The following is a 25,439-nucleotide window of genomic DNA, read 5'->3' on the forward strand; positions in this document are numbered from 1 at the left end:
GCACTAGGGATATAGCTGTAAACAGGACAGACAACGTTCCAATTCTCGTGGAGCTTATATTCATGTCAGAGAGACAGAGTAGATTCATGAACAAATTAATAAGACAGTTTCAGCTAGGAACAAGTGCTGGGAAAACAACAAGACTGTGATGGAATAGGAAGTAGAAACACTGGGGAGGTTGGGGAAACTGGCATCACTTGAGTTATGAAGGTCAGGAGAAGCTTTTTGGAGAATGTGATATGTGGGTTTCCATCTCAGTGATGAAACTTCATGACAAATCCTGTTAGGCCAGAATGTTTTAAATACTGACAATCCCATTTTAAAACAGACTACTTTTTTGTTTGTTTTGTTGTTTTGTTTTTTAGACAGAGTCTCGCACTGTTGCCTGGGCTGGAGTCCAATGGCATGATCTCAGCTTACTACAACCTCCACCTCCTGGGTTCAAGCGATTCTCCTGCCTCAGCCTCCTGAGTAGCTGGGATTACAGGTGTCCACCACCACGCCTGGCTAATTTTTTGTATTTTTAGTAGAGACGGGGTTTCACTATGTTGCCAGGCTGGTCTTGAACTCCTGACCTCATGATCTGCCCTCCTCGGCCTCCCAAAGTGCTGGGATTACAGGTGTGAGCCACTGCACCCAGCCAGACTACTGTATATTTACAGTAAAATTGTAAGTTCTGAGAGTAACGGAAGAGTAGAGTGTTAGATACGTGAGTTTAGATCTGACTTTTTTCTTTGTTGTTTTTTCTGTTTGCTTGCTTTTGTTTTTGAGATAGAGTCTTGCTCTGCCACCCAGGCTGGAGTGCAGTGGTGCGATCTCGGCTCGCTGCAACCTCTGCCTCCTGGGTCCAAGTGATTCTCCTGCCTCAGCCTCCCAAGTAGCTGGAACTACAGGCGTGTGCCACTACGCCGAGCTATTTTTTTTTTTTTTTTTTTTTTTTGTATTTTTAGTAGAGATGGAGTTTCACCATGTTGGCCAGGCTGGTCTCAAACTCCTGACCTCAGGTGATCCTCCCTCCTGGGCCTCCCAAAGTGTTGGGATTATAGGTGTGAGCCACCGCACCAGGCCTAGATCTGAGTTTTAATTTGTTCTGCCACTCACTAGCTGAGTAGCCTTGGGCAAGTTTCTTAACTCTCAAAGCCTCAGTTCCTCATCTGCAAAATGGACATTATAACTACTTCAGACACTCAACAAATAACTTACTCTGTTCAAGTTACTGTGTTAGGTGTAGGTAATACCTTGGAGTCAAGTATTTTGTATCTTTATTCCTTGGTCAATATTAAGCTTTGTGTGATTGTTCCTGTTACCATTGTTGTGTAATAAATCACCCCAAAATTTAGTGGGCATGAAGAAATCATTTATTATGCTCACAATTGTGTGAGTAAGGCATTCAAGGCATACTGGGAAAGGCTTGTCCCTGTTCTATGATGTCTGGGACCTCGGCTAAACTGGTTACCTCTCCATGTGATCTTTCTGCATAGGCTACTATGGGTTTCCTCACAGTAGCTTTATGGGAGGCTGGATTCCAAGAGTGAGTGCCATAAGAGAACAAGGTGGAAATGCATGGCATTTTTGTCATCTAGCCTTACAAGGCACATAGCATCACTTCCACTGTACCCTGTAGGGGCAGATTCAAGGGAATGGGATATTAGGACCCCACCCTCACCCCCAGTGGGAAGTATGTTGAGGTCACATTGTAAGAAGGGCATATCTGCCACAGTGAACTAGGACTATTTCTGTCTTGTTCATGCTCAGGAATATTTGTTGAAAGAGGAAATGAATGATAAACATGATAATTGTGATTCCTGTCCTTTTTTCAGCTTACAGTCTAGTAAGATACCAAGACAGGTAAGCAGACAGTTATATGGCAGCGTGATATGTACTTGGAGCAGGGAAATACTAGGTAGCTGCAGGAGCACATAGAAGGGCAGCTTAGGGCAGTGGGGCTGGGTTGGGAGGATTCAATCAAAAAACAAAAGGCACTTAATCTTAATATTGTGTCAAACACTTAGAAAGTATTGAATAAATATTAACCAGTATAATCCCTAAAAGGAATTCATACTATTTCAAACTTTTGTTTCATGTATCTCTTGGGTATGGATTCTTGGGAAATAGATTACACCCCACTTCCCCTACCTCCCAAAAAAAGTGCTACCTGGGGCAATGGTTGCTGAAAGTCTAAATGAGATGGATTTCTTCCCAGATGTTTAGCTCTAGCTCTTTCTGGAAAATGGCCTGGTGGTTTGCAGAGAGGAAAGACTGAATGATCTCTACTGTTTTCATTAAGAAGCAGCAGCACAGTGATGTGGACTTAGCACTAAATAGAAATTGGGAGACCCAGGCCAGGCACGGTGGCTCACGCCTGTTATCCCAGCACTTTGGGAGGCTGAAGCAGTTGGATCACCTGAGGTCAGGAGTTCGAGACCAGCCTGACCAACATGGCGAAACCCCATCTCTACTAAAAAAATACAAAAATTAGCCAGGCGTGGTGGCACACACCTGTAATCCTAGCTACTCGGGAGGCTGAGGCAGGAGAATTGCTTGAACCTGGGAGGCGGAGGTTGTAGTGAGCTGAGATAGTGCCACTGCACTCCAGCCTGGGACAACAGAGTGAGACTCTGTTTCAAAAAAGAAAAGAAATTAGGAGGCCTGGATATTAATCCTGGTCAGGCCATTTAGTTCTGGTCCTCCTTGACAACCAATTAATCAATGAGAGAGTTGGACTAGAAGTGCTTCCTAAGATCTCTTCCAGCTCTAACATTCTATAGAGTTCCAAAGTAATTACATTGTTCTCCGTGAACTAAAAATTTGGAATACATCACCTATGGGGAGAAGTAGTGACCCATATTTACTGTACATTTATTGTCCTTCAGGTGCTGTTGTGTGCATTTTTCATGTATTGACTAAGCCTCATAATAACCCTATGAGATGGATAATGTTTTTATCATTATCCCCATTTCACAGATGAAAAAAACCTCAAATGAGGCACAGGAGTCCAGTGGACTAGCTGGAATACAAATCCCAGAGCCAGTGCCCTTAACCAGCATACCATTCTAGTCTCTCAGTGCAGATGCTCCTCTAAAGTTTAAAGGAGAAACTAGAAAGCTATCAGTGGGAGTGGTTCTTGTGCTCTTCTGCCTGAAACAAAAATGGATGACTTTGTCAAGTCTCTAGAATAAAAATTTGGCGCTAACACATAGGAAGTGTGTTTACCTCCCACACAGTGTTCTACTCACATTCACAACAGCCTATGGGATACATACTTAGCCATATTTTGCATTTATGAAAATGGTAAGTGGCTGAACAAAAATTCTGATGCAGGTCTGTTTGACTGAGACAATCATTATTTAGCCACTATGTTCTATGTCTCAGGTATAGTGTTCCCTGTTTGAGAGGCTTGGCTACCAGCTCTGATGCTTGACCTTTTGTTATTTAGGTTTCATCAGCTGGGAGTGGGTGGATAATACTTTTCAGATGTCCTTAGCTTACATTCATTAAAACAATTTTTGGATGAAGGGATTGGAAATTCTGATTGAATGCTGTGTTTAGAAATGGTTGCTTTTCTTTCTTTTTTAAAAAATTACTGTTGGAGGGTAAGAGCTGCTGATGTGGGAGACTTTGCAGATAACTGGCATAAATTGGCTACACAGGTGACACTTTAGGAAATTGGACTGCCTTCAGATGTTCCATGTTGGCACAGGTGGGAGCATTAGTGGTGCTGGGGAGTAGACAATTTTAGTAAGAAGGTAAACACTGTACTTTTTAAACATCTTTTTGAGGGAGAAACAAAAACGATCCAAGTTTTCTAGATCTGAAGTTGGTGTTACCATTCTGCTTTGGCGAAGCTGCGTTCATTTGTTCATTTAATCTTTGCTAGAGAGGCAGTAAAGTGTGGTGAATGGTTGTTAACTACAGACCCTGGAACCCAACCACCTAGATTCTAGTCCCAGCTCTGCCACTTACTGGCAATGTAACCTTGGGCAAGCTGTTTCAGTTCAGCTTCCTTATTTGTAAAGGGATAATTAGAGTTTCTACCTCATAAAGTTATTGTGAGGATTAAATAAGTTAATACATATAAAAGCATTTAAGTGCCTGGCACATAATACATTTCATATGTGTTAGTCATTATTAATATTGTTATTACAGTATAATTATTACATAAAATAAGCACTTAGGCTGGGTGCAGTGGTTCATGCCTATAATCCTAGCACTTTGGGAGGCCGAGGCGGGCGGATTGTTTGAGGCCAGGAGTTCAAAACCAACATGGGCAACATAGCAAGATCCTATCTCTACCAAAAAAAAAATGTAATTGCTTAATAAGTGATGGTGGTGATTATTACTGTTATTAAAAATTCCAATGTAAATTGTAATATGAATTCTAAAGGAAATTTTGTACATGCATTGGACTATTTTGTTGTTGTTGAGACAATCTTGCTCTGTTGCCTAGGCTGGAGTTCAGTGATGCAATCTCGGCCCAGTGCAACTTCTGCCTCCCGGTTTCTAGCGATTCTCCTGCCTCAGCCTCCCAAGTAGTTGGGATTACAGGTACCTGCCACCACGCCTGGCTAATTTTTGTAGAGTAGAGATGGGGTTTCACTGTGTTGGCCAGGCTGGTCTCAAACTCCTGACCTTGTGATCGGCCCGCCTTGGCCTCCCAAAGTCCTGGGATTTATAGGCGTGAGCCACCGTGCCCAGCCACAGTGGACTATTTTCACATTAAACCTCTAGACTTACTCTTAGGGATATTGCAGTAGAACAACTTGGGAGGTACTGGGGTATTAGAAAAGAATGCTAATTAGGAGTCAGGAGACTTAAATTTTGGTTGTGGTCTACCTTGGAGTATTGGATAATTTTTTTTTAGGCCTCAGTAAAATAAGAGGGTTGGACTAAATCTCTAGTGTTGTGACTCTTTAAATTTAAATTTATTAAAGTTAAATAAAAGTAAAAATTGAGCCCAACTGGATTGTCCACATTTCAATTGTTCTGTAGCCACATGTGGCTAGTGACTACCATATTGAACAGCTCACTGCAGTAAGTTCTACTTTACAGTCCTGTTCTAGGTCTCTATTAGTAATAACCTTACATGATGGTAAGGTTTGACACCTGGCTTCTGAGTGGCCTAGGTACATGGAGAATTTATTTTAATTAATTAATTAATTATTATTATTTTTTTTGAGACAGAGTCTCACTTTGTCACTCAGGCTGGAGTGCAGTAGCCTGATCCTGGCTCACTGCAACCCCTGCCTCCTGGGTTTAAGCAATTCTCCCACCTCAGCCTCTCAGATAGCTGGGATTATAGGTGCACACCACCACTTCCAGCTAATTTTTAAATTTTTGGTAGAGATGGGGTTGGCCAGGCTGGTCTTGAACTCCTGAGCTCAAGTGATCTGCTTGCCTCAGCCTCCCAAAGTACTGGGATTACAGATATGAGCCACTGTGCCTAGCTGAGAAATTTTATTTAACCTGATATTAATCTAGCTTCCTTGACTCTCTTTTGTTTGGCTTTGAACTTCTATAAGTCCTTCTGTTTTAGGCATGCTTTTTTTTTTTTTAAATAAAAAAAGAAACAGGGTCATCCTCTGTTGCTCAAGCTAGAGTGCAGTGCTGCCATCATAACTCACTGCATCCTCGAACTCCTGGCTTCAAGCAGTCCTCTGACATCAGCGTCCTGAGTAGCTGGGACTATAGGCACGTGCTACAGCATCCAGCTAATTTTTAAATTTTTTTGTAGAGGTGAGGTTTCACTATGTTGCCCAGTTTGGCCTCAAACTCCTGGCCTCAAGTGATCCTCCTGCCTTGGCCTCCCAAAGTGCTGGGATTATAGGTGTGAGCCACCATAACTGGTTAGGTATGCTTTTATAAGCATTGTAGAGGTATTTTTTTCTTAAACCAAGTCTGACAATTTTTGTCTTTTCACTTTAATTGGCAAGTTTAGTCCACTTATGTTTGTTTTGATTATTGACAGAGCTGCTATTGTTTGTTATCCAGTTTCTACTGTTTTTTTCTGTGCTTTTTTTTTTTTTTTTTTTTGCCCTTTCTTTGGCTTGTTCTTATTTTATCTCCTTTATTAGTTTGGAAGTTGGCATTCTAGTTCTTTTCTTTTAGTAGTAATTCTTGAAATTTTACTTGCATACTTAACAAAATCTAACACTATTATACCCCCAGTGGTAAGAGGGACTTTAGAACATTTAACTTCAATTACCCCCTCTTTACTTATAAGGAGTTGTCTCATATATAGTTCTAATTTTTTTTTTTTTTTTGAGGCGGAGTCTCGCTCTGTCGCCCGGACTGGAGTGCAGTGGCCGGATCTCAGCTCACTGCAAGCTCCGCCTCCCGGGTTTACGCCATTCTCCCGCCTCAGCCTCCCGAGTAGCTGGGACTACAGGCGCCTGCCACCTCACCGGGCTAGTTTTTGTGTTTTTTAGTAGAGACGGAGTTTCACCGTGTTAGCCAGGATGGTCTCGATCTCCTGACCTCGTGATCCACCCGTCTCGGCCTCCCAAAGTGCTGGGATTACAGGCTTGAGCCACCGTGCCCGGCCTATAGTTCTAATTTTAACTTTTTTCCCGAAACTTAGTTAGTTATTTTTTAGAGATAGAGTCTCATCCTGTTTCCCAGACTGGCCTCAAACGCCTGGGCTCAAGCGATCCTCCTGCCTCAACCTCCAGAGTAGCTGGGACTACAGGTGCATATTGTGCCTGGCTTAGTTCTCTCTCTCTCTTTTTTTTTTTTTTTTTTTTTTTTTTTTGAGACGGAGTCTCGCTCTGTCGCCCAGGCTGGAGTGCAGTGGCCGGATCTCAGCTCACTGCAAGCTCCGCCTCCCGGGTTTACGCCATTCTCTCGCCTCAGCCTCCCGAGTAGCTGGGACTACAGGCGCCCGCCATCTCGCCCGGCTAATTTTTTGTATTTTTTTAGTAGAGACGGGGTTTCACCGTGTTAGCCAGGATGGTCTCGATCTCCTGACCTCGTGATCCGCCCGTCTCGGCCTCCCAAAGTGCTGGGATTACAGGCTTGAGCCACCGCGCCCGGCCTCTCTCTTTTTTTTTTAACTCTACAAATTGGGCATTATAAATTGCTACACAGACAATATTTACTTGCTGACTATTATTAGTATCTAGGCCTTTTTCTGGGATCATTTCCTACCTGAAAAAGTCCTTTAGCTATCCTTTTGATTTTCTCTGGTTCTCTTAGGGGACTATTTCATACTTCTTCCCATCTTTTCAAATCTCCAATACTTCTTCCATAGTCCTTGCTCACAGTTAGTAATTATGGTCCCTCTATAACAGAAGACAGAAGGAATCAGAAGAGGCCTTTCAAAAATTCTCACTACTGCATTTACCCACTAGTGCTCATATATGCTTCCTTTCCTGTTGCTACCTGATAAACCATCATTATTCCTAGTAAAGGCTAATCCCTCTCCTTGAGTGCTAAATCCCGTCTCGTCTCACTGACTTACCAACATTTTACCAGTGACTCTTCTTTCTCATGTTGTATTACCCCTTTTTCCTATCTTTACTATATCATTTCTATCAGCTTTCAGTTGTCCCTAGTACAGCAAAAATCTTTTTTTTTTTTTTTTTGAGACAGAATCTTACTCTGTCACCCAGGCTGGAGTGCAGTGGCATGATTTTGGCTTACTGCAACCTTCACCTCCAAGTTCAAGCGATTCTTATGCCTCAGCTTTCTGAGTAGCTGGAATTACAGGTACATGCCACCATACCCGGCTAATTTTTTTTTTTCTTTAGTAGAGACGGGGTTTCACCATGTTGGCCAGGATGGTCTCGATCTCTTGACCTCGTGATCCACCCGCCTTGGCCTCCCAAAGTGCTGGGATTACAGGTGTGAGCCACTGCACCTGGCCTAATTTTTGTATTTTTAGTAGAGATGGGGTTTCACCATGTTAGGTTAGACCAGGCTGGTCTTGGACTCCTGACCTCAAGTGATCTGCCTGCCTTGGCCTCCGAAAGTGCTGGGATTACAGGTGTGAGCCACCGCACCCAGTCAAGATTTTTTTGAAAGAGTTGTATGTATTGGATCTAATTTTTCTCCTTGGACTGTCTTGGTCATGCTCTAATCATGCTTTCATCCTCACTGTAAATGGCAGCTCCATCCTTCTACTTGTCCAGGCCAAAAACCTTAGAGTGATCCTTGACTTCTCTTTTTGCTCTCATACCCCATATCCATAGCAAAATCCTGCTAACTTTGCCTTTGAAACATATCCAGAACCCACTGGTATCTTATTCCTTCTACCACCTCAGCTGGTCTAGTCCACTATCATCTCTTGCCTGGATTATTGCAGTAGCCTCTTTATTAGTCTCCTTGCTTTTGCCTTGCTCTGCTGTATTAGTTTGCTAAGGCTACAGGAACAAAGTATCACAAACTGTATCTTTTTTTTTTTTTTTTTGTGACAGAGTCTTGCTCTGTCAGCTAGGCTGGAGTGCAGTGGGGCAATCACAGCTCACTACAGCCTTGACCTCCCAGGCTCAATCGATCCTCCTGCCTCCACCTCCCAAGTAGCTAGGACTACAGGCATGCACCACCATACCTGGCTAATTTTTCTATTTTTTATAGAGATGGGGTCTCACTATGTTGCCCAGGCTAGTCTCAAACTCCTGGGCTCAAGTGATCCTCTCACCTCGGCCTCCCAGAGTGCTGGGATTGTAGGCATGAGCCACCATCCCCAGCCCAAACTGTGTCTTAAACAACAGAAATTTATTGTCTCACAGTTCTGGAGGCTAGGAGTCCAAAAGCAAGGTATCAGCAAGATTGTTTTTTCTAAGGGCTGTGAGGGAAGAATAGAAAAATCTCTCAGCTTATCTTTTTTTTTTTTTTTTGAGACAGAGTCTCACTCTGTCGCCCAGGCTGGAGTGCAGTGGCGCGATCTCAGCTCACTGCAAGCTCTCTCTGCCTCCCGGGTTCACACCATTCTCCTGCCTCAGCCTCCCGAGTAGCTGGGACTACAGGCGCCCGCCACCTCGCCTGGCTAGTTTTTCATATTTTTTAGTAGAGACGGGGTTTCACTGTGTTAGCCAGGATGGTTTCAATCTCCTGACCTCGTGATCCGCCCGTCTCGGCCTCCCACAGTGCTGGGATTACAGGCTTGAGCCACCGCGCCTGGCCAGCTTATCTTAAAATGTCTATTTTGCTCTTATTTTTGAAAGATAGTTTTGCTGGGTACAAAATTCTAGGTTTAGAGTTATTTTCTTTTAGTATTTTAAAGGTGATATTCTGCCGTCTTCTGATTTCTGTTGTTCCTGTCAGTCTAATCATTGATCTTTTGTAGGAAATATGTCATTTCTCGGCCAGGTCTGGTGGCTCACTCCTGTAACCCCAGCACTCTGTAGGAGGTCGTGGTAGGCAGATCACCTGAAGTCAGGAGTTTGAGACCAGCCTGGCCAACATGATGAAACCCTGTCTCTACTAAAGTACAAAAATTAGCCAGGCATGGTAGCAGGCGCCTGTAATCCCAGCTACTTGGGAGGCTGAGGCAGGAAAATCGCTTGAGTCCAGGAGATGGAGGTTGTGGTGAGCCGAGATCACGTCACTGCACTCCTGCCTGGGCGACAGAGCCAGACTCTGTCTCAAAAAAAAAAAAAAGTCACTTCTCTTTGAGTGCTTTTAAGATCTTCCCAGTGTTTTTGTTGCTCTGCAGTTTCACCATTTAAATGTTTGTTTTTATAATTTATCCCAGTTAATACATATTATGAAGAAATATGTAGATTCATGGTTGTATTTTGTTTGTTTATTTTTGAGACAGGATCTCTCTGCCACCCAGGAGTGCAGTGACACAATCATTGCTCACTGCGGCCTCAAGCTCCTGGGCTCAAACAATCCTTCCGCCTCAGCCTCCCAAGTAGTTGGGACTACGGGCACATGCCAGTGTGCCGGACTTTTAGTTTTCTGTAGAGACAAGATCTCTCTGTGTTGCCTAGGCTGGTTTCCAACTCCTGGACTCATTGATCATTCTGCCTTGGCTTCCCAAAATGTTAGCATTATAGGTATGAGCCACTGTGCCTGGCCATATTAATGTTTTATCTTGTTCTTGAAAATGCTCAGCCATTATCTCTTCAAATATGCCTTAAAAAAAAAAAAAAAAAAAAAAAAGCGTTTCCCCTATTGCCCAGGCTGGAGTGCAGTGGCACAATCTCAGCTCACTGCAACCTCCACCTCCCGGGCTCAAGTGATTCTTGTACCTCGGCCTCCCAAGTAGCTGGGACTACAGGCATGTGCCACCATGCCTGGCTAATTTTTGTGTTTTTAGTAGAGCAGAATTTTCACCATGCTGGCCAGGCTGGTCTCGAACTCCTGGCCTCAAGTAATCTGTCTGCCTCAGCCTCCCAAAGTGCTGGGATTACAAGTGTGAGCCACCATAACCTGCCTTCAAATATGTCTTTTTCCTTCACCCTTTCATTCTGAGACTCCAAATTTATGTGTATTAGACTTTCACAATCTATTCTATATCTCTTGGCCTCTCCCTAACTTTCATTTCCTGTCTCTTTGTGTTGCATCTTGAATACCTTTTCCTGATCTATGCCTCTGCCTGCCTCTAATTTGCTGTTTTAACTTGTCCACTGCATTTTTAAAAATTGATACTTTATTTTTGGAGCAGCTTTATGTCTATAGAAAAATTGAGCAGAAAATACAGGGTTCTCCTATATTCCCTTCCCTCTCTCCCTCCTTCTCGAAACTTCTAGTAACATCTTGGGCTAATGTGGTACATTTGTTACAACTGATGAACCTGTATTGATATATTATTATTAACTAAAGTTCCTAGTTTACATTTGGGTTCATTCTTGGTCTTGTACCTTCTTTTTTTTTTTTTTGAGACGGAGTCTCGCTGTGTCACCCAGGCTGGAGTGTAGTGGCCGGATCTCAGCTCATTGCAAGCTCCGCTTTCCGGGTTTATGCCATTCTCTATTTGGTATTCAGTAACCTTATGAGATATAATTATTATGCCTCTTTTAAAGATGAGACAGCTGAAGCATAGAGTGATTAAGTAAAACTGGGTTATTAATAAGGCCAAATTTAAATGAGATAACACATGTGGTATGTCAGGCACATATAAGGTGGTCAGTAAATAGCAGCTAGCATTATGATCACTAATAATTTTTGGATATAAAATTATTTTATGTGATATGATCTAAATAAGATTCATTTGCTCAAAAAATATTTTATGGAGCATTTAGTGTGGCCATTCCTAAATGCTAAGGAAATAGAGAGGAATAAGACATATATGGTCCAGAGATTGACACATAAACATGTACAAGTCATCCTGGGTAGTGCTGTGATGGGGCAAGAATAGGGCGCTTTGGGAGTCAGGGAAGTTATACCAGAAGAAATGCCCTCTAGGCTTATACCTGAAGAAGGAATTGGAGGTAAGGGATGGAAGGAATTGCATAGATAGTAGTGATTGTGAAAGCCTAGAGGGGAGAGAGTGCATGCTGCTCTCATTTAAAGAAGTGAAAGGGCCGGACACGGTGGCTCCCACCTGTAATCCCAGCACTTTGGAAAGCTGAGGAGGCTGGCGAATACCTGAGCTCAGGAGTTTGAGACCAGCCTGGCCAACATGGCAAAACCCTGTCTCTACTAAAAATACAAAAAATTACAGTCTGGGCGCAGTGGCTCACGCCTATAAGCCCAGTAGTTTGGGAGGCTGAGGCAGGCAGATCACCTGAGGTTGGGAGTTCAAGACCAGTCTGACCAACATGGAGAAACCCCATCTTTACAAAAAATACAAAATACACCAGGCTTGGTGGCACATGCCTGTAATCCCAGCTACTCGGGAGACTGAGGAAGGAGAACCACTTAACCCGGGAGGTGGAGGTTGTGGTGAGCCAAGATCTTGCCATTGCACTCCAGCCTGGGCAACAAGAGTAAAACTCCATCTCCAAAAAAAAAAAAAAAAAAAATTAGCCAGGTGTAGTGGCAGGCGCCTCTAATTCCAGCTACTCAGGAGGCTGAGGCACAAGAATCGCTTGAACCTGGGAGGTAGAGGTTGCAGTGAGCCAAGATCACACCACTGCATTCTACCATTGGTGACAGAGAGACTCTATCTAAAAAAACAAAAACAAAAAGGAATGTACAGGGTGTATGTATAAGATTTTAGGAAAAGTGTGGAAAGTGAGGCTGGAGAGGTGGGCAGGTGCCATATTCTGAAAAGCTTTGTAAACCCTACTACAAGAGTTGGACCTTTATCTTTAGGGCATTGGAAAGCCTTTGAATGTTTTTTTGTTTTTGTTTTTTTCCAGGAATAACATGATTTAGAAAGACCATTCTGTGCTATCCTACAAAACACGCTCAAGAGTTTAAAATAGAAAGATTACTCTGGCTGAATTGTGGGCATAATAATAACAATAGCTTTAAATACTTCATTTAATCCTTATGCTAACACTTGGAGGTAGGTTTTATTGTCTTGTTTTTATAGATGAGGGAAAATAAGAAAGAAATTGAGACTTGGAGAGCTTACTTCACTCACAAAAATTCACACACTTAATAGGAAATGGAGTCATGGACCTAGGTCTTTCTGAATCTAAAGCTGTATTGCAGAATCACCTTGAATTAGTTATGATTTGTTATGACCTGCTTTATGTTTACTCTGTGGGAAATTCTCATTCATTCTTATAGTATTATTAGCATATTCCATGATAGTTTACAAAGCATTTAATGTTATTTTTTAATTTAGCCTCCTTTGAAACTGTGAATTAGGTGGTGGTGTCTCCATTTTGCAAGTATGAAAACTGAGGCTTGAGGTATGGTCCCGTACACCTAGAAGGTGGTGGAGCTGGGACTTGAACACCAAGCTCTTGACAGAAGAAAACCTTCTTAGTGGGTATCTTGTGAACATGCACACTTCCTTCTTGGGACTGTGCCCTTTGTTCATTGTGTGAATGCTTATAAAGTTCTTTCCTTCCAGGTTTTGGAGATCATATTCATTGGAGGACACTGGAAGATGGGAAGAAAGAAGCAGCTGCCAGGTACAAGACATGGTTTTAGGTCATTTATGGTGGTAAAACACTTTTCAGCTATCAACTTAACGTTAATTTTGGTGAAGGGCTATACCAAGGCAGAGCAAGAACTGAATAATTGCCTAATTACAACAGCAATAATATTGGCTAACATTTATAGTTGAGTCTTGAACAACATGGTTTTTTTTTTTTTTTCTTTTTTGAGACAGAGTCTTGCTCTGTCACCCAGGCTGGAGTAGAGTGGTGTGATCTTGGTTGATTGCAACCTCCACCTCCCAGGTTCAAGCGATTCTTGTCAAGCCTCAGCGTCCCACACAGCTGAGATTACAGGCATGTGCTACCAGTTTTTGTAGTTTTTAGTAGAGATGGGGTTTCACCATGTTGGCCAGGCTGGTCTTGAGCTCCCAACCTCACGCGATCTGCCTGCCTCGGCCTCCCAGAGTGCTGGGATTACAGATGTGAGCCACCACGCCTGGCCAAACAACATGGATTTGAACTGCACAGGTCCACTTGTATGTGGATTTTTTTCAATAATAAATGTATTGGAAGATGTTATGGAGATTTCAAGCAGTTTGAAAAAACTTGTAGATGAACGGCATAGCCTAGAAATACCAAAAAACTTCAGAAAATGGTATGTTACAAGTGTATAAAATATATGTAGATACTAGTCTATATGATCATTTACTACCATAAAACATACAGAAATCCAGAAATCTACAAGTTAAAATTTATCAAAACTTCTGCACACTGGCTGAGTATGGTGACTCATACGTGTAATCTCAGCACTTTGGTAGGTTGAGGCAGGCAGATCACTTGAGCCCAGGAATTTGAGACCAATCTGGGCAACATGGTGAAACCCCTTCTCTACAAAAACTACCAGTTATTTGGGGGAGTTGAGGTGAGAGGACCAATTGAGCCTGGGAATTTGAGGGTGCAGTGAGCTGAGACCATGCCACTGCACTGCAGCCTGGAAACAGAGTGAGACCCTGTCTAAAAAGCTTCTGTCCAGCCATGGTGGCTCACGCCTGTAATCTCAACACTTTGGGAGGCTGAGGTGGGCGGATTACCTGAGGTCGGAGTTCAAGACCACCCTGGCCAACATGGTGAAACCCCGTCTCTACTAAAAATACAAAAATTACCTGGACATGGTGTGCGCGCCTGCAGTCCCAGCTACTAGGGGAGGTTGAGGCAGGAGAATCACTTGAACCCGGGAGACGGAGGTTGCAGTGAGCTGAGACTGCACCACTGCACTGCAGCCTGGGAGACAGAGCAAGACTCTGTCTCAAAAATAAATAAATAAATAAATAAATAAATAAAAATAAAAATAAAAAAACTTCTGCACACAAATACTTATAGACCACACATGATGCCATTTGCAGAAGGGAGAAATGTACACAAATGTAAAGATGCCATATTAAATCATAACTGCATAAAAATTAACTGTAGTATATAACATATGACTAATAATTTTGTGGTGACCTCCTATTGCTATGGAGATGAGCTCAAGTATTGTGAGTATCCACTTAAAATGCCGTGCAACATTAATCATCTTCAGTGAGCAGTACGTCTCTCCAGTGTATTGCGTATTGCAATATAAAGTAGTCTGTCAGCTGGGCACGGTGGCTCATACCTGTAATCCTAACACTTTAGGAGGCCGAGGTGGGTGGATCACTTGAGGTCAGGAGTTCGAGAGCAGCCTAGCCAACATGGTGAAACCCTGTCGCTACTAAAAATACAAAAAACTTAGCTGGGCGTGATGGGTGCATGCCTGAAATCCCAGCTACTCGGGAGGCTGAGGCAGGATAATCGCTTGAACCCGGGAGACGGAGGTTGCAGTGACCCAAGATCATGCCACTGCACTCCAGCCTGGGGTCTCAACAACAACAACAAAAAGTAATCTCTTACAACTCTTGCATATTTTTCCTGGTATTTAGTACAATATCATAAACCTAGAATAACACCATGAAACCCATACAAGGTGCCATTGGTGATGCTGGAAGTGTTCCCAAGAAGCAGAGAATGCTCATGACATTACAAGAAAAAATTGAATTGCTTGATATGTACTGTAGACTGAGGTCTACAGAGGTAGTTTCTTGCCGTTTCAAGATAAATGAACCCTCTTTTTTTTTTTTTTTTGAGATGATGTCTTGCTCTGGCCCGGCCAAATGAATCATTTTTGAGAGTCTGAGGCAGGAGGATTGCTTGAGCCCAGTAGATTGAGACCAGCCTGGGCAACAAAGTAAGACCCTGTCTCTACCAAAAAAAAAAAAAAATCTTTTTTTAAAGATAAATCCAGCGTAAGAACCAATTGTGTAAAAAAAAAAAAAAAAAAAAAAAGGAAATTCATGAAGTTGTCACTGTAGCCATGCCAACAGGCGCAAAAACCTTGCACTTTTTGCCAAATGCCTTTTTATGTGCATAATATGCAGCTTTTATGTGGGTACTATAAGAAAGGCATACCTATTGACTCTAATATGATTTGAGAAAATGCAAAGTCATTATATGGCAACTTAAAGCAAAAAGAAGGTGAAGGATCTAAAGCTGGAGTATTTAATGCCAACAAATGATGGTTTGCTGATTTTAGAAAGAGGTTTGGCTTTAAAAATGTCAAGATAGGCTGGGTGCAGTGATGCCTGTAATCCCAGCACTTTGGTAGTCCAAGGCAGGTGGATCATTTGAGATTAAGAGTTTATGACCAGCCTGGCCCACATGGTGAAACCCCATCTTTACAAAAAATACAAAAATTAGCCAGGCGATGGTGGCCCACACCTATCATCCCAGCTACTCGGGAGGCTGAGGCAGGAGCATCGCTTGAGCCTGGGAGGCGGAGGTTGTGTGAGCCGAGATCCTGCCACTGCACTCCAGCCTGGGTGACAGAGTGAGACCCCGTCTCAGAAAAACAACAACAACAACAACAACGAGATACAGGAGAAGCAACTTATGCTAACTAAGAGGAAGCAGATGAATTCTCAGACACCATTAAGAAAATCATTGAAGAGAAAGGATATCTGCCTGAACAGGTGTTTAATTCAGATTAAGGTACCCTATATTGGGGGGAAAAAAAGCCACAAAGGACATTAATAGTAAGGAAGACCAACCTGGGCAACATGGGAAACTGTCTCTACAAAAAATAGAAAAATTAGCTGGGTGTGGTGGTGCATGCCTGTTGTCCCTGCTACTCAGGAGTCTGAGGTGGGAGGATTGCTTGAGCCTGGAAGATTGAGGCTGCAGTGAGCTATGACTGCACCACTGAACTGTAGCCTGGGTAACAGAATAAGACCCTATTTCAGTTTTCAAAAAGGGAAAAAAAAAAAAAAAAAAAAAAGAAGAGAAGCAAGTACCAAGATTGAAGGCAAGAAGAGATAGGCTGACTCTACTGTTTTGTGCAAAAAACCCAGCACTTTGGGAGTTAGTGGTGGGACGACTACCAGAGCCCAGGAGTTTGAGTCAGGTTTGTCATCAGAACTGCCCTTGTCTATAAAGCTGTTAACCCCCAGCCTCGAAGAGCAAAGATAAACACCAGCTACCAGTGTTTAGGTTGTGCAATAGGAAGGCTTAGACAACAAGAACCCTTTTTCTGGATTGGTTCCATCAGTGCTTTGTCCCTGAAGTCAGGAAGTACCTAGTCAATAAGAGACTGCCTTTTGAAGTTCTTTTGATATTGAACAATACTCTGGCCACCCAGAGCCCCATGAGTTCAACACCAAAGGCATAAAAATGGTCTATTTGCGGCTGGGCATGGTGGCTCATGCCTGTAATCCCAGCACTTTGGGAGGCCGAGGTGGGGAGATACCTGAGGTCGGGAGTTCCAGACCAGCCTGACCAACTTGAAGAAACCCCGTCTCTACTAAAAATACAAAATTCAGCAGGCCTGGTGGTGCATGCCTGTAAAGCCAGCTACTCGGGAGGCTGAGGCAGGAGAATCACTTGAACCTGGGAGGTGGAGGTTGCAGTGAACTGAGATCACGCCATTGCATTCCAGCCCAGACAATAAGAGTGAAACTCTGTTTCAAAAAGAAAAGAAAAGAAAAGACAGGACAGGACAGGAGAGGAGAGGAGAGAGGGGAAAGGAAGAAGGAAGGAAAGAAGGAAGGAGAGAAGGAGAAAAGAGAAAAGAAAGAAAGAGGTCTGTTTGCCTCCAAACAGTATTTCTTTTTTTTTTTTTTTTTTTTGAGGCGGAGTCTCGCTCTGTCGCCCGGACTGGAGTGCAGTGGCCGGATCTCAGCTCACTGCAAGCTCCGCCTCCCGGGTTTACGCCATTCTCCTGCCTCAGCCTCCCGAGTAGCTGGGACTACAGGCGCCTGCCACCTCGCCCGGCTAGTTTTTGTATTTTTAGTAGAGACGGGGTTTCACTGTGTTAGCCAGGATGGTCTCGATCTCCTGACCTCGTGATCCGCCCGTCTCGGCCTCCCAAAGTGCTGGGATTACAGGCTTGAGCCACCGCGCCCGGCCTCCAAACAGTATTTCAATCAGCTACTACATCGGGAGGTGATAAGGACCTTTAAGGCTCATTACACACAGTCCTATATGGAAAACAGACTGTCAAAGCTATGGAAGAGAACTGCAATAGAGAGAACATCATGAAAGTTTAGGAGGATTATACCATTGAAGATGCCATCGTTGTTATAGAAATAGCTGTGAAGCCGGGCGCGGTGGCTCAAGCCTGTAATCCCAGCACTTTGGGAGGCCGAGACGGGCGGATCACGAGGTCAGGAGATCGAGACCATCCTGGCTAATACGGTGAAACCCTGTCTCTACTTAAAAATACAAAAAACTAGCCGGGCGACGAGGCGGGCGCCTGTAGTCCCAGCTACTCGGGAGGCTGAGGCAGGAGAATGGCATAAACCCGGGAGGCGGAGCTTGCAGTGAGCTGAGATCCGGCCACTGCACTCCAGCCTGGGTGGCAGAGCAAGACTCCGTCTCAAAAAAAAAAAAAAAAAAAAAAAAAAGAAATAGCTGTGAAGACCATCAAGCCGGCCGGGCGCGGTGGCTCAAGCCTGTAATCCCAGCACTTTGGGAGGCCGAGACGGGCGGATCACGAGGTCAGGAGATCGAGACCATCCTGGCTAACACGGTGAACCCCGTCTCTACTAAAAATACAAAAAACTAGCCGGGCGACATGGCGGGCGCCTGTAGTCCCAGCTACTCGGGAGGCTGAGGCAGGAGAATGGCGTGAACCCGGGAGGCGGAGCTTGCAGTGAGCTGAGATCCAGCCACTGCACTCCAGCCTGGGCGACAGAGCGAGACTCTGTCTCAAAAAAAAAAAAAAAAAAAAAAAAAAAAAGACCATCAAGCCTGAAACAATAAATTCTTTCTGGATAAAACTGTTCAGATGTACATAAGACTTCACAGGGTTTATGACAGATAATTAAAATCATGAAAGAGATTGTGGATATGGCAAAAAAAAAAAAAAAAAAGGTGAGGGGTAAAGGGTTTTAAGATATGATCTTGGATAAATTCAAGAGCTAACAGACACCAAATCAGAGGAATGAACAGAAGATAACTTGATGGAGATGAGTGCCAGATGATGAGGAAAAACACGTAGAAGAAGCACTGCCAGAAAACAGATCTGGCAGAAGGTTTTAATTATTTAGGAGTGCTTTTGACTTATTTTACAACATGGAACCTTCTAAGATATGTGCCCTGAAACTAAATCAAAGAAAAAGGATTGGTATTGTATAGAAACATTTTGAGAGAAATGAAAAAGCAAAAAAGTCAGACAGAAATTATATTTCCATAAAGTTACACTAAGTGTGCCTGCCTGTTCTGCCTCCCCTTTCACCCTCTTCTGCCTCTGCCATCCTGAGACAGCAAGATCAACCCCTCCTCTTCCTCCTCCTCTTCCTCCTCAGCCTACTCAGTGTGAAGACAAGGATGAAGACCTTTATGAGTATCCACTTCCACTTAATGAATACTAAATATAATTTTGTTTCTTTATGAATCTCTTTTTCTTTTCTTCTTTTTTTCCCCCCTGCTTCCTGGAAAGACTTTCTTAATAGCATTTTCTTTAATTTATTTTAAGAATACAATATATAATATTACACTCAAAATATATGTTAACTGAACATATTATTAGTAAGGCTTCCAGTCAACAGTAGGCTATTAGTAGTTAAGTTTTAGGGAGTCCAAAGTTATATGGAGATTTTTGACTGCGTCGGGGTCAGTGCCCCTCATCCTGGGGTTGTTCAAGTGTACTAAGTGCTATTGTGTATTAGGCATTAAATTATGCAAATCAACTCATTTAACTCTCTCAACAACTTTTTGAGGTTGGTGTTACTGTTATCTTAATTTTAGAGATGAAAAAAGTAAGGCACAGTTTTTTCTACGTTTACTAAAATAACTTGTCCAAGAGCACACAGCTAGCAAGTGGCAGACCCAAGCACTCTATCTTCAGAGCCTGCTCTTTAAACCTGTACACCATACTGCCTGCTAGAGTCAAGTTGAATAGTCTATAAAGTCTCAAGTAGGTTTAGTTAAGTATTTTTAGTAGAGACAGGGTTTCACCATGTTGGCCAGGCTGGTCTCGAGCTCCTGACCTCAGGTGATCGCCCTCCTCTGCCTCCCAAAGTGCTGGGATTACAGGCGTGAGCCACCATGCCGGGCCTGTGTTTACATTTATTTAACCCTCACAACAACCTACTAGATTGGAAAACCTGTGAAATAACTGTTGTTATTTTATAGAAGGGGAAATTGAAATACAGAAAAGTTATATAATTTGCCAGCAATTACAACACTAGTAAGTGGAGGAGCCAAGACTTGAATGTTTTTTCTATACTGTACAAGAGAGATACAAAGACCCCAGTATATGTGCATCTACAATATACACACATGCACAGGCACACTCACATGTCTGCATCTACCATCCTATAGTGCTTGCTGTTTATACAAGAGATCCAACGGTTTCATGGCTCTGGGTCTCAAACCTGCAATAACAGATTGAGCAAGTAAAAATAAAGAATGGCCAGGCATGGTAGTTTATGCCTTTAGCCCCAGCACTTTGGGATGCCAAGGCGGGTGGATCACCTGGGGTCAGAAGTTTGAGACCAGCCTGGCCAACATAGTGAAACCCCATCTGTACTAAAAATGCAAAAATTAGCTGGGTGTGGTGGCGCCCACCCGTAGTCCCAGCTACTTGGGAGGCTGAGACAGGAGAATCGCTTGAACCCAGGTGGTGGAGGTTGCAGTGAGCTGAGATCGCACCACTGCAGTCCAGGCTGGGTGACAGAGCGAGACTCTGTCTCAAAAAATAATAATAATAAAATAAAGGATGCAGGCCAGGCACTTTGGCTCACACACCTGTAATCCCAGTACTTTGGGAGGCAGAGGTGGCACAATTACTTGAGCCCAGGAGTTTGAGACCAGCCTGAGCAACATGCTGACACCTCATCTCTAAAGAAGAAAAAATAAATAATAATAAAAAATTAAAGATGCCCAGTTAAATTTGAAGTTTAGCACCAAATAATTTTAAATATATCTATGCAATATTTGGGACACACTTAAGCTTAAAAATGTTTTTGGTGTTTATCTGAAACTCAAATGTAACTGGGCATCCTGTATTTTATCTGGCAACCCTACTAAGGAGAAAAATTCCTATTTTGTCTTTCAAGTTCTAAGTCAAATGACTATTCCTACATAAAGTCTTCAGTGATTTCTCTGGGTAGTTTGTTTTTCCCTTCTGTTCTTTTATAATCTCACCTGCATCTATCCATTATAATATGTATTACTCTGCTTGTAGGCGCCTGATCCTTCCCATTCCGACCTTTTATCTTTTGTGGGGAAAGCGTTTTATGTTCATCTCTGAATTCCCAACCTTGGGGATGTTGAATGATTGAAATGGTAATTGAATAAACATTTACTGAGAGCCAGTAGGTTTAAGAGGAGGAATGAAGGAGAACCAGCATTTATTAATTGCCTTCTATATGCTAAATATAGTGCTGATTGCTTACAATATTTAATGCCCCTTAGGCCTTATTAATAAAATGGACCGGCAGTCTTTGGCCGCAGGAAGATCACGTTCTCCTGAGGCCTATAACATTTGGCATAAATAACTGATGCCATTCTAGCCTCTGTAGCTCCTTTCTGAGAAAGCTGGACCTGGGCCTAGTTGGCGTAGAACTCCTGTTTCCATAGAAACAAGAGGGTCTGTAAAAGTCGAGGGAGACAGGAAGAGCAGTTTGCACTTCCGGCTTACGTCAGAGACGCGTACAACCCGGAAGTTGACGCAGCGCTGTTGCTTATGGTTGCTCCATGAGAGGATGCCGCTCGTGGTGTTTTGCGGGCTGCCGTACAGCGGCAAGAGCCGACGAGCTGAAGAGTTGCGCATGGCGCTGGCTGCCGAGGGCCGCGCGGTGTACGTGGTGGATGACGCAGCTGTCCTGGGCGCAGAAGACCCAACCGTGTACGGCGATTCTGCCCGGGAGAAGGCATTGCGTGGAGCTCTGCGAGCCTCCGTGGAACGGCGCCTGAGTCGCCACGACGTGGTCATCCTGGACTCGCTTAATTACATCAAAGGTTTCCGTTACGAGCTCTACTGCCTGGCACGGGCGGCGCGCACCCCGCTCTGCCTGGTCTACTGCGTACGGCCCGGCGGCCCGAGCGCGGGACCTCAGGTGGCGGGCGCGAACGAGAACCCGGGCCGGAACGTCAGTGTGAGTTGGCGGCCACACGCTGAGGACGACGGGAGACCCCAGGCGGCGGGCAGCAGCGTCCTCAGGGAACTGCAGACTGCGGGCTCTGTAGTAAATGGAAGTGCCCAGGCCGACGTACCCAAGGAACTGGAGCGAGCAGAATCCGGGACTGCAGAGTCTCCAACTCTCCTGACTCCGGAATCGGAGAAATCTGCAAAGCATGTGTCTGGTGCCTTTTACTCTCCAGAACTCCTGGAGGCCCTAACGCTGCGCTTTGAGGCTCCCGATTCTCGGAATCGCTGGGACCGGCCTTTATTCACTTTGGTGGGCCTAGAGGAGCCGTTGCCCGTGGCGGGGATCCGCTCTGCCCTGTTTGAGAACCGGGCCCCACCACCCCATCAGTCTACGCAGTCCCAACCGCTCGCCTCCGGCAGCTTTCTGCACCAGTTGGACCAGGTCACGAGTCAAGTACTGGCCGGATTGATGGAAGCGCAGAAGAGCGCTATCCCCGGGGACTTGCTCACGCTTCCTGGTACCACAGAGCACTTGAGGTTTACCCGGCCCTTGACCATGGCAGAACTGAGTCGCCTTCGTCGCCAGTTTATTTCGTACACTAAAATGCATCCCAACAATGAGAACTTGCCCCAACTGGCCAACATGTTTCTTCAGTATCTGAGCCAGAGCCTGCACTAACCAGAGGATGTAGGGAGAAGCCATGGCTTCTAATCTCCACTCCACATTATTTCTCTGGGAAGAATAGGCTGAAGGTCTCCAGAGCATATCGATGCAGTGCTGTACTAGAGCTGTCCAGTCCTTGGGTTTACAGCATAAGTTGAGACTAAAGAGAATGGAGAACTATCCAGAGGACGGAGCTCAGGTGGACAGGGATTGCCTAGATTGGATCCTACTTGGGATATCACAGAGCGTTGACCATTGGTTTCCTTCATCTGAGGCGTGGGAGAGCAGACTGGATGGATGACAATTGTTTTAAAACAATTGTGAACAGAAACTGAAGATGGCACAGTTCTACATCTGCACCTGCCCTTTTTTCATACCACAAAAGTATTTTTTGAGTACTGTACTGACTTTTTGCTAGTCTCTATTCTGGGACTGAGTTCACAGATAAATACATTGGTGTCTATCCTTGGGAAACTTTGTTTTTGTGGAAGTAAGCAAGTTATCTACTAGATTATTTCCTCTAATAAAATCTTTAAAAATAGTCTACTGGAATTTATTTCACTTAATATTCCCTGTGTAACTTTCATGTAACATTTTAGGTATACTTGTCATTGTTCCTTTAAGTAGTATTTTGATAGTTCTGAGAGAGTAAATGTTTTGATCTACTCTAGAGTATGTTGTGACAATTTCCATAACTGTTGTGCTTCATGCTGTATTTCGAGGCAAATATTGCAAGCTTGTCTTTCATTCTTCATTGATTTCATTGAACAAATGAAATTAAAGTAGTACCTACTTTAACAGTGCCTGTGATTTTCAAAGACCAATTAGATACAGTATTTTTGCTCTTGAGATATGTGGTGAAAAGCTGGGTGTGGTGGTTCATGCTTGTAATCCCAGCACTTTGGGAGTCCAAAATCGAGGTGAGGAATTCGAGACCAGCCTGGCCAGTGTGGCAAAACCCCCCGGCTACTCTGGAGGCTGAAGCACGAGAATCGCTTGAACCTGGGAGGTGGAGGTTGCAGTGAGCTGAGATCGCACCACTGCACTCCAGCCTGGGCAACAGTGAAACTTGAAAAACAAAGAAGTATGTGGTGAGAAATACAAGTAAAAGATACGATTAGGCTGGGTGCAGTGGCTCACGCCTGTAACCCCAACACTTCGGGAGGCCAAGGCGGATGGATTGACGAGGTCAGGTGTTCAAGACCAGCCTGACCAACATGGTGAAACCCCGTCTCTACTAAAAATACAAAAAGTAGCTGGGTGAGGCGGCCCGTGCCTGTAATCCCAGCTACTCAGGAGGCTGAGGCAGGAGAATCTCTTGAACCTGGGAGGCGGAGGTTGCAGTGAGCCGAGATTGTGCCACTACACTCCAGCCTGGTTGACAGAGCGAGACTCCATCTCAAAAAAAAAAAAAAAAAAAAAAAAGAGGATGATGACAAAGGACAAAATGTTTTGGAAACCTGGTGAAAAAGACTAACTAGCTGTTGGGAGAGGTGGTTTTGGAAAGGTTTTATAGAGGAGTTAACACTTGAACCATCACTCTAGAATAATGTCAGTAAAGGGCCAAATAGTAAATGTTTTTAGGCTTTGTGGACCATCAAATACTGTTGCTACTTACAGATGGTAAGTAAACATGAGCATGAATGTATTTTAATAAAACTACACTGAACTGTGAATTATAATTTTAACATCACAAAGGAGTCTTTTAGATTTGCTTTGCAAACATTGAAAAATGTAAAAATATACAACAAAACATTTGCATATCATGGGCCCTGTGGAAGTAGGAGGTGGGCTGGATTTGGCCTGCAGACCCTAGTTTGCCGTCCCCTGCTCTAGAAGGATAAATAGATGTTTGCCAGGGAGAAAAGAGAAAACAAGACATTCTAAAACATGCATGCTCTGAAACTATGGAGCTATTAAAAGATGGGGTAGATGGGCTGCCTTGGTTCATGGTATATTCCTTGCTCATGAGATAATCTATACTACCTTTTGTTTCTGATAAACAAGAGGATTCATGTGTGAAATGGAGTTTGGATGAGGCAAACTCAAAAGGCTTTTTCTAACCTTCATGCAGTTGGTTATTGATTGAATTGGGTTTAACCATGGATTCTGGGTTACCATTCTAAATTGAAGGAGACTGTAACAGAACATTGGTTTTGAAGTTGGACTTCTGAGTTAGCTAGTAAGTGGCAGAACCTTGGCTTTTGTTTTGGGTTTTTATATTTATTTATATCTTTATCTATTTATTTATTTTTGAGACAAGGTCTGGCTGTCTCCCAGGCTGGAGTGCAGTGCTGTAAGTAGCTGGGACTACAGGCGCACACCCCATGATGGCTAAGTTTCGTATTTTTTTGTAGAGACAGGTTTTCACTATGTTGCCCTGGCTGGTCTTGAACTTGTGAGCTTAAGTGATCCTCCAGCCTCGGCCTCCCAAAGTGCTGAGATTACAGGTGTGAGCCACCACGCCCAGCCTAGAACCTAGATTTTATGTGGCCAAATATTTACTGTATTGAGCATCTCAGTTTTCTCATTTCTATTGTGAGACCATTAATAGTATCTACCCTAGGGTTATTTTGAGGATTTCATTTAAATCATATACATGCATATACAGCACAATGTCATATAATAAACGTTCACAATATTTTGGCTACTATGGTTACCTATATCCTACTACCCACCTAAACTTGCCCTGCTCATTTAGTTTATAAGCTTTTACAAGTATTGCAGGCAGAGGTCCATCCAGATGTGAGGTAGGCCTAAGGTGAGGAGGCTGAATGATTCATTTGACACTTATTAAATGGGTTAATTTATGTATATTTACAGTAGTGCCTGGCACATGGCAAATGGTATATAAGTGTTTGCTATCAATAATATATGTGTCAGACCTAAGGGATATAGAGGCAGCTAAGAGTTCCTTGTCTTAGGAATCTCCAAGTCCAGTGGAGGGAGATGGGTAAATAATAGATACAGATCAATATGTTAAGTGCATGGTAGCTATTATACAGTGTATGTTATGGTGACATGGGGTTGTGTGATGGAAAAAGCCAATGGCTACCTACCTACATGGGGTCTTCCAACTGTCATTTGAGCCTTGAGAGCTTAAGAGCTTCCTCTAGCCAGTCTGGTTCAGGTGGATTGCATTGCTCATTGTGAACACTTTCCTCCCTGA

The 25,439-nt window shown here is 43.6% G+C and overlaps 2 protein-coding genes across 2 annotated transcripts in view; both read left to right on the forward strand.

Annotated features, from left to right (window-relative positions):
• Positions 1 to 25,439, forward strand: part of TXNDC12 (thioredoxin domain containing 12) — a 37,476-nt gene that overhangs the window by 2,128 nt on the left and 9,909 nt on the right. The window contains exon 2 of the mRNA XM_033226385.1: positions 12,914 to 12,974. Coding sequence (XP_033082276.1) covers positions 12,914 to 12,974 — 61 coding nt within the window. The remainder of the gene's footprint in view (positions 1 to 12,913; positions 12,975 to 25,439) is intronic.
• On the forward strand, positions 20,500 to 22,431 carry KTI12 (KTI12 chromatin associated homolog). The gene has a single exon (XM_033226382.1). It carries the CDS (start codon positions 21,221 to 21,223, stop codon positions 22,283 to 22,285), a length of 1,065 nt encoding a protein of 354 aa, XP_033082273.1. The 5' UTR covers positions 20,500 to 21,220; the 3' UTR covers positions 22,286 to 22,431.

This window comes from Trachypithecus francoisi, unplaced genomic scaffold (assembly GCF_009764315.1).
Source record: "Trachypithecus francoisi isolate TF-2019V2 unplaced genomic scaffold, Tfra_2.0 Lachesis_group12, whole genome shotgun sequence".
Lineage (NCBI taxonomy): Eukaryota > Metazoa > Chordata > Mammalia > Primates > Cercopithecidae > Trachypithecus > Trachypithecus francoisi.

Bases quoted from the DNA above. Each gene is read 5' to 3' on its own strand.
- KTI12 (XM_033226382.1), top strand. From the start codon at position 21,221: ATGCCGCTCGTGGTGTTTTGCGGGCTGCCGTACAGCGGCAAGAGCCGA.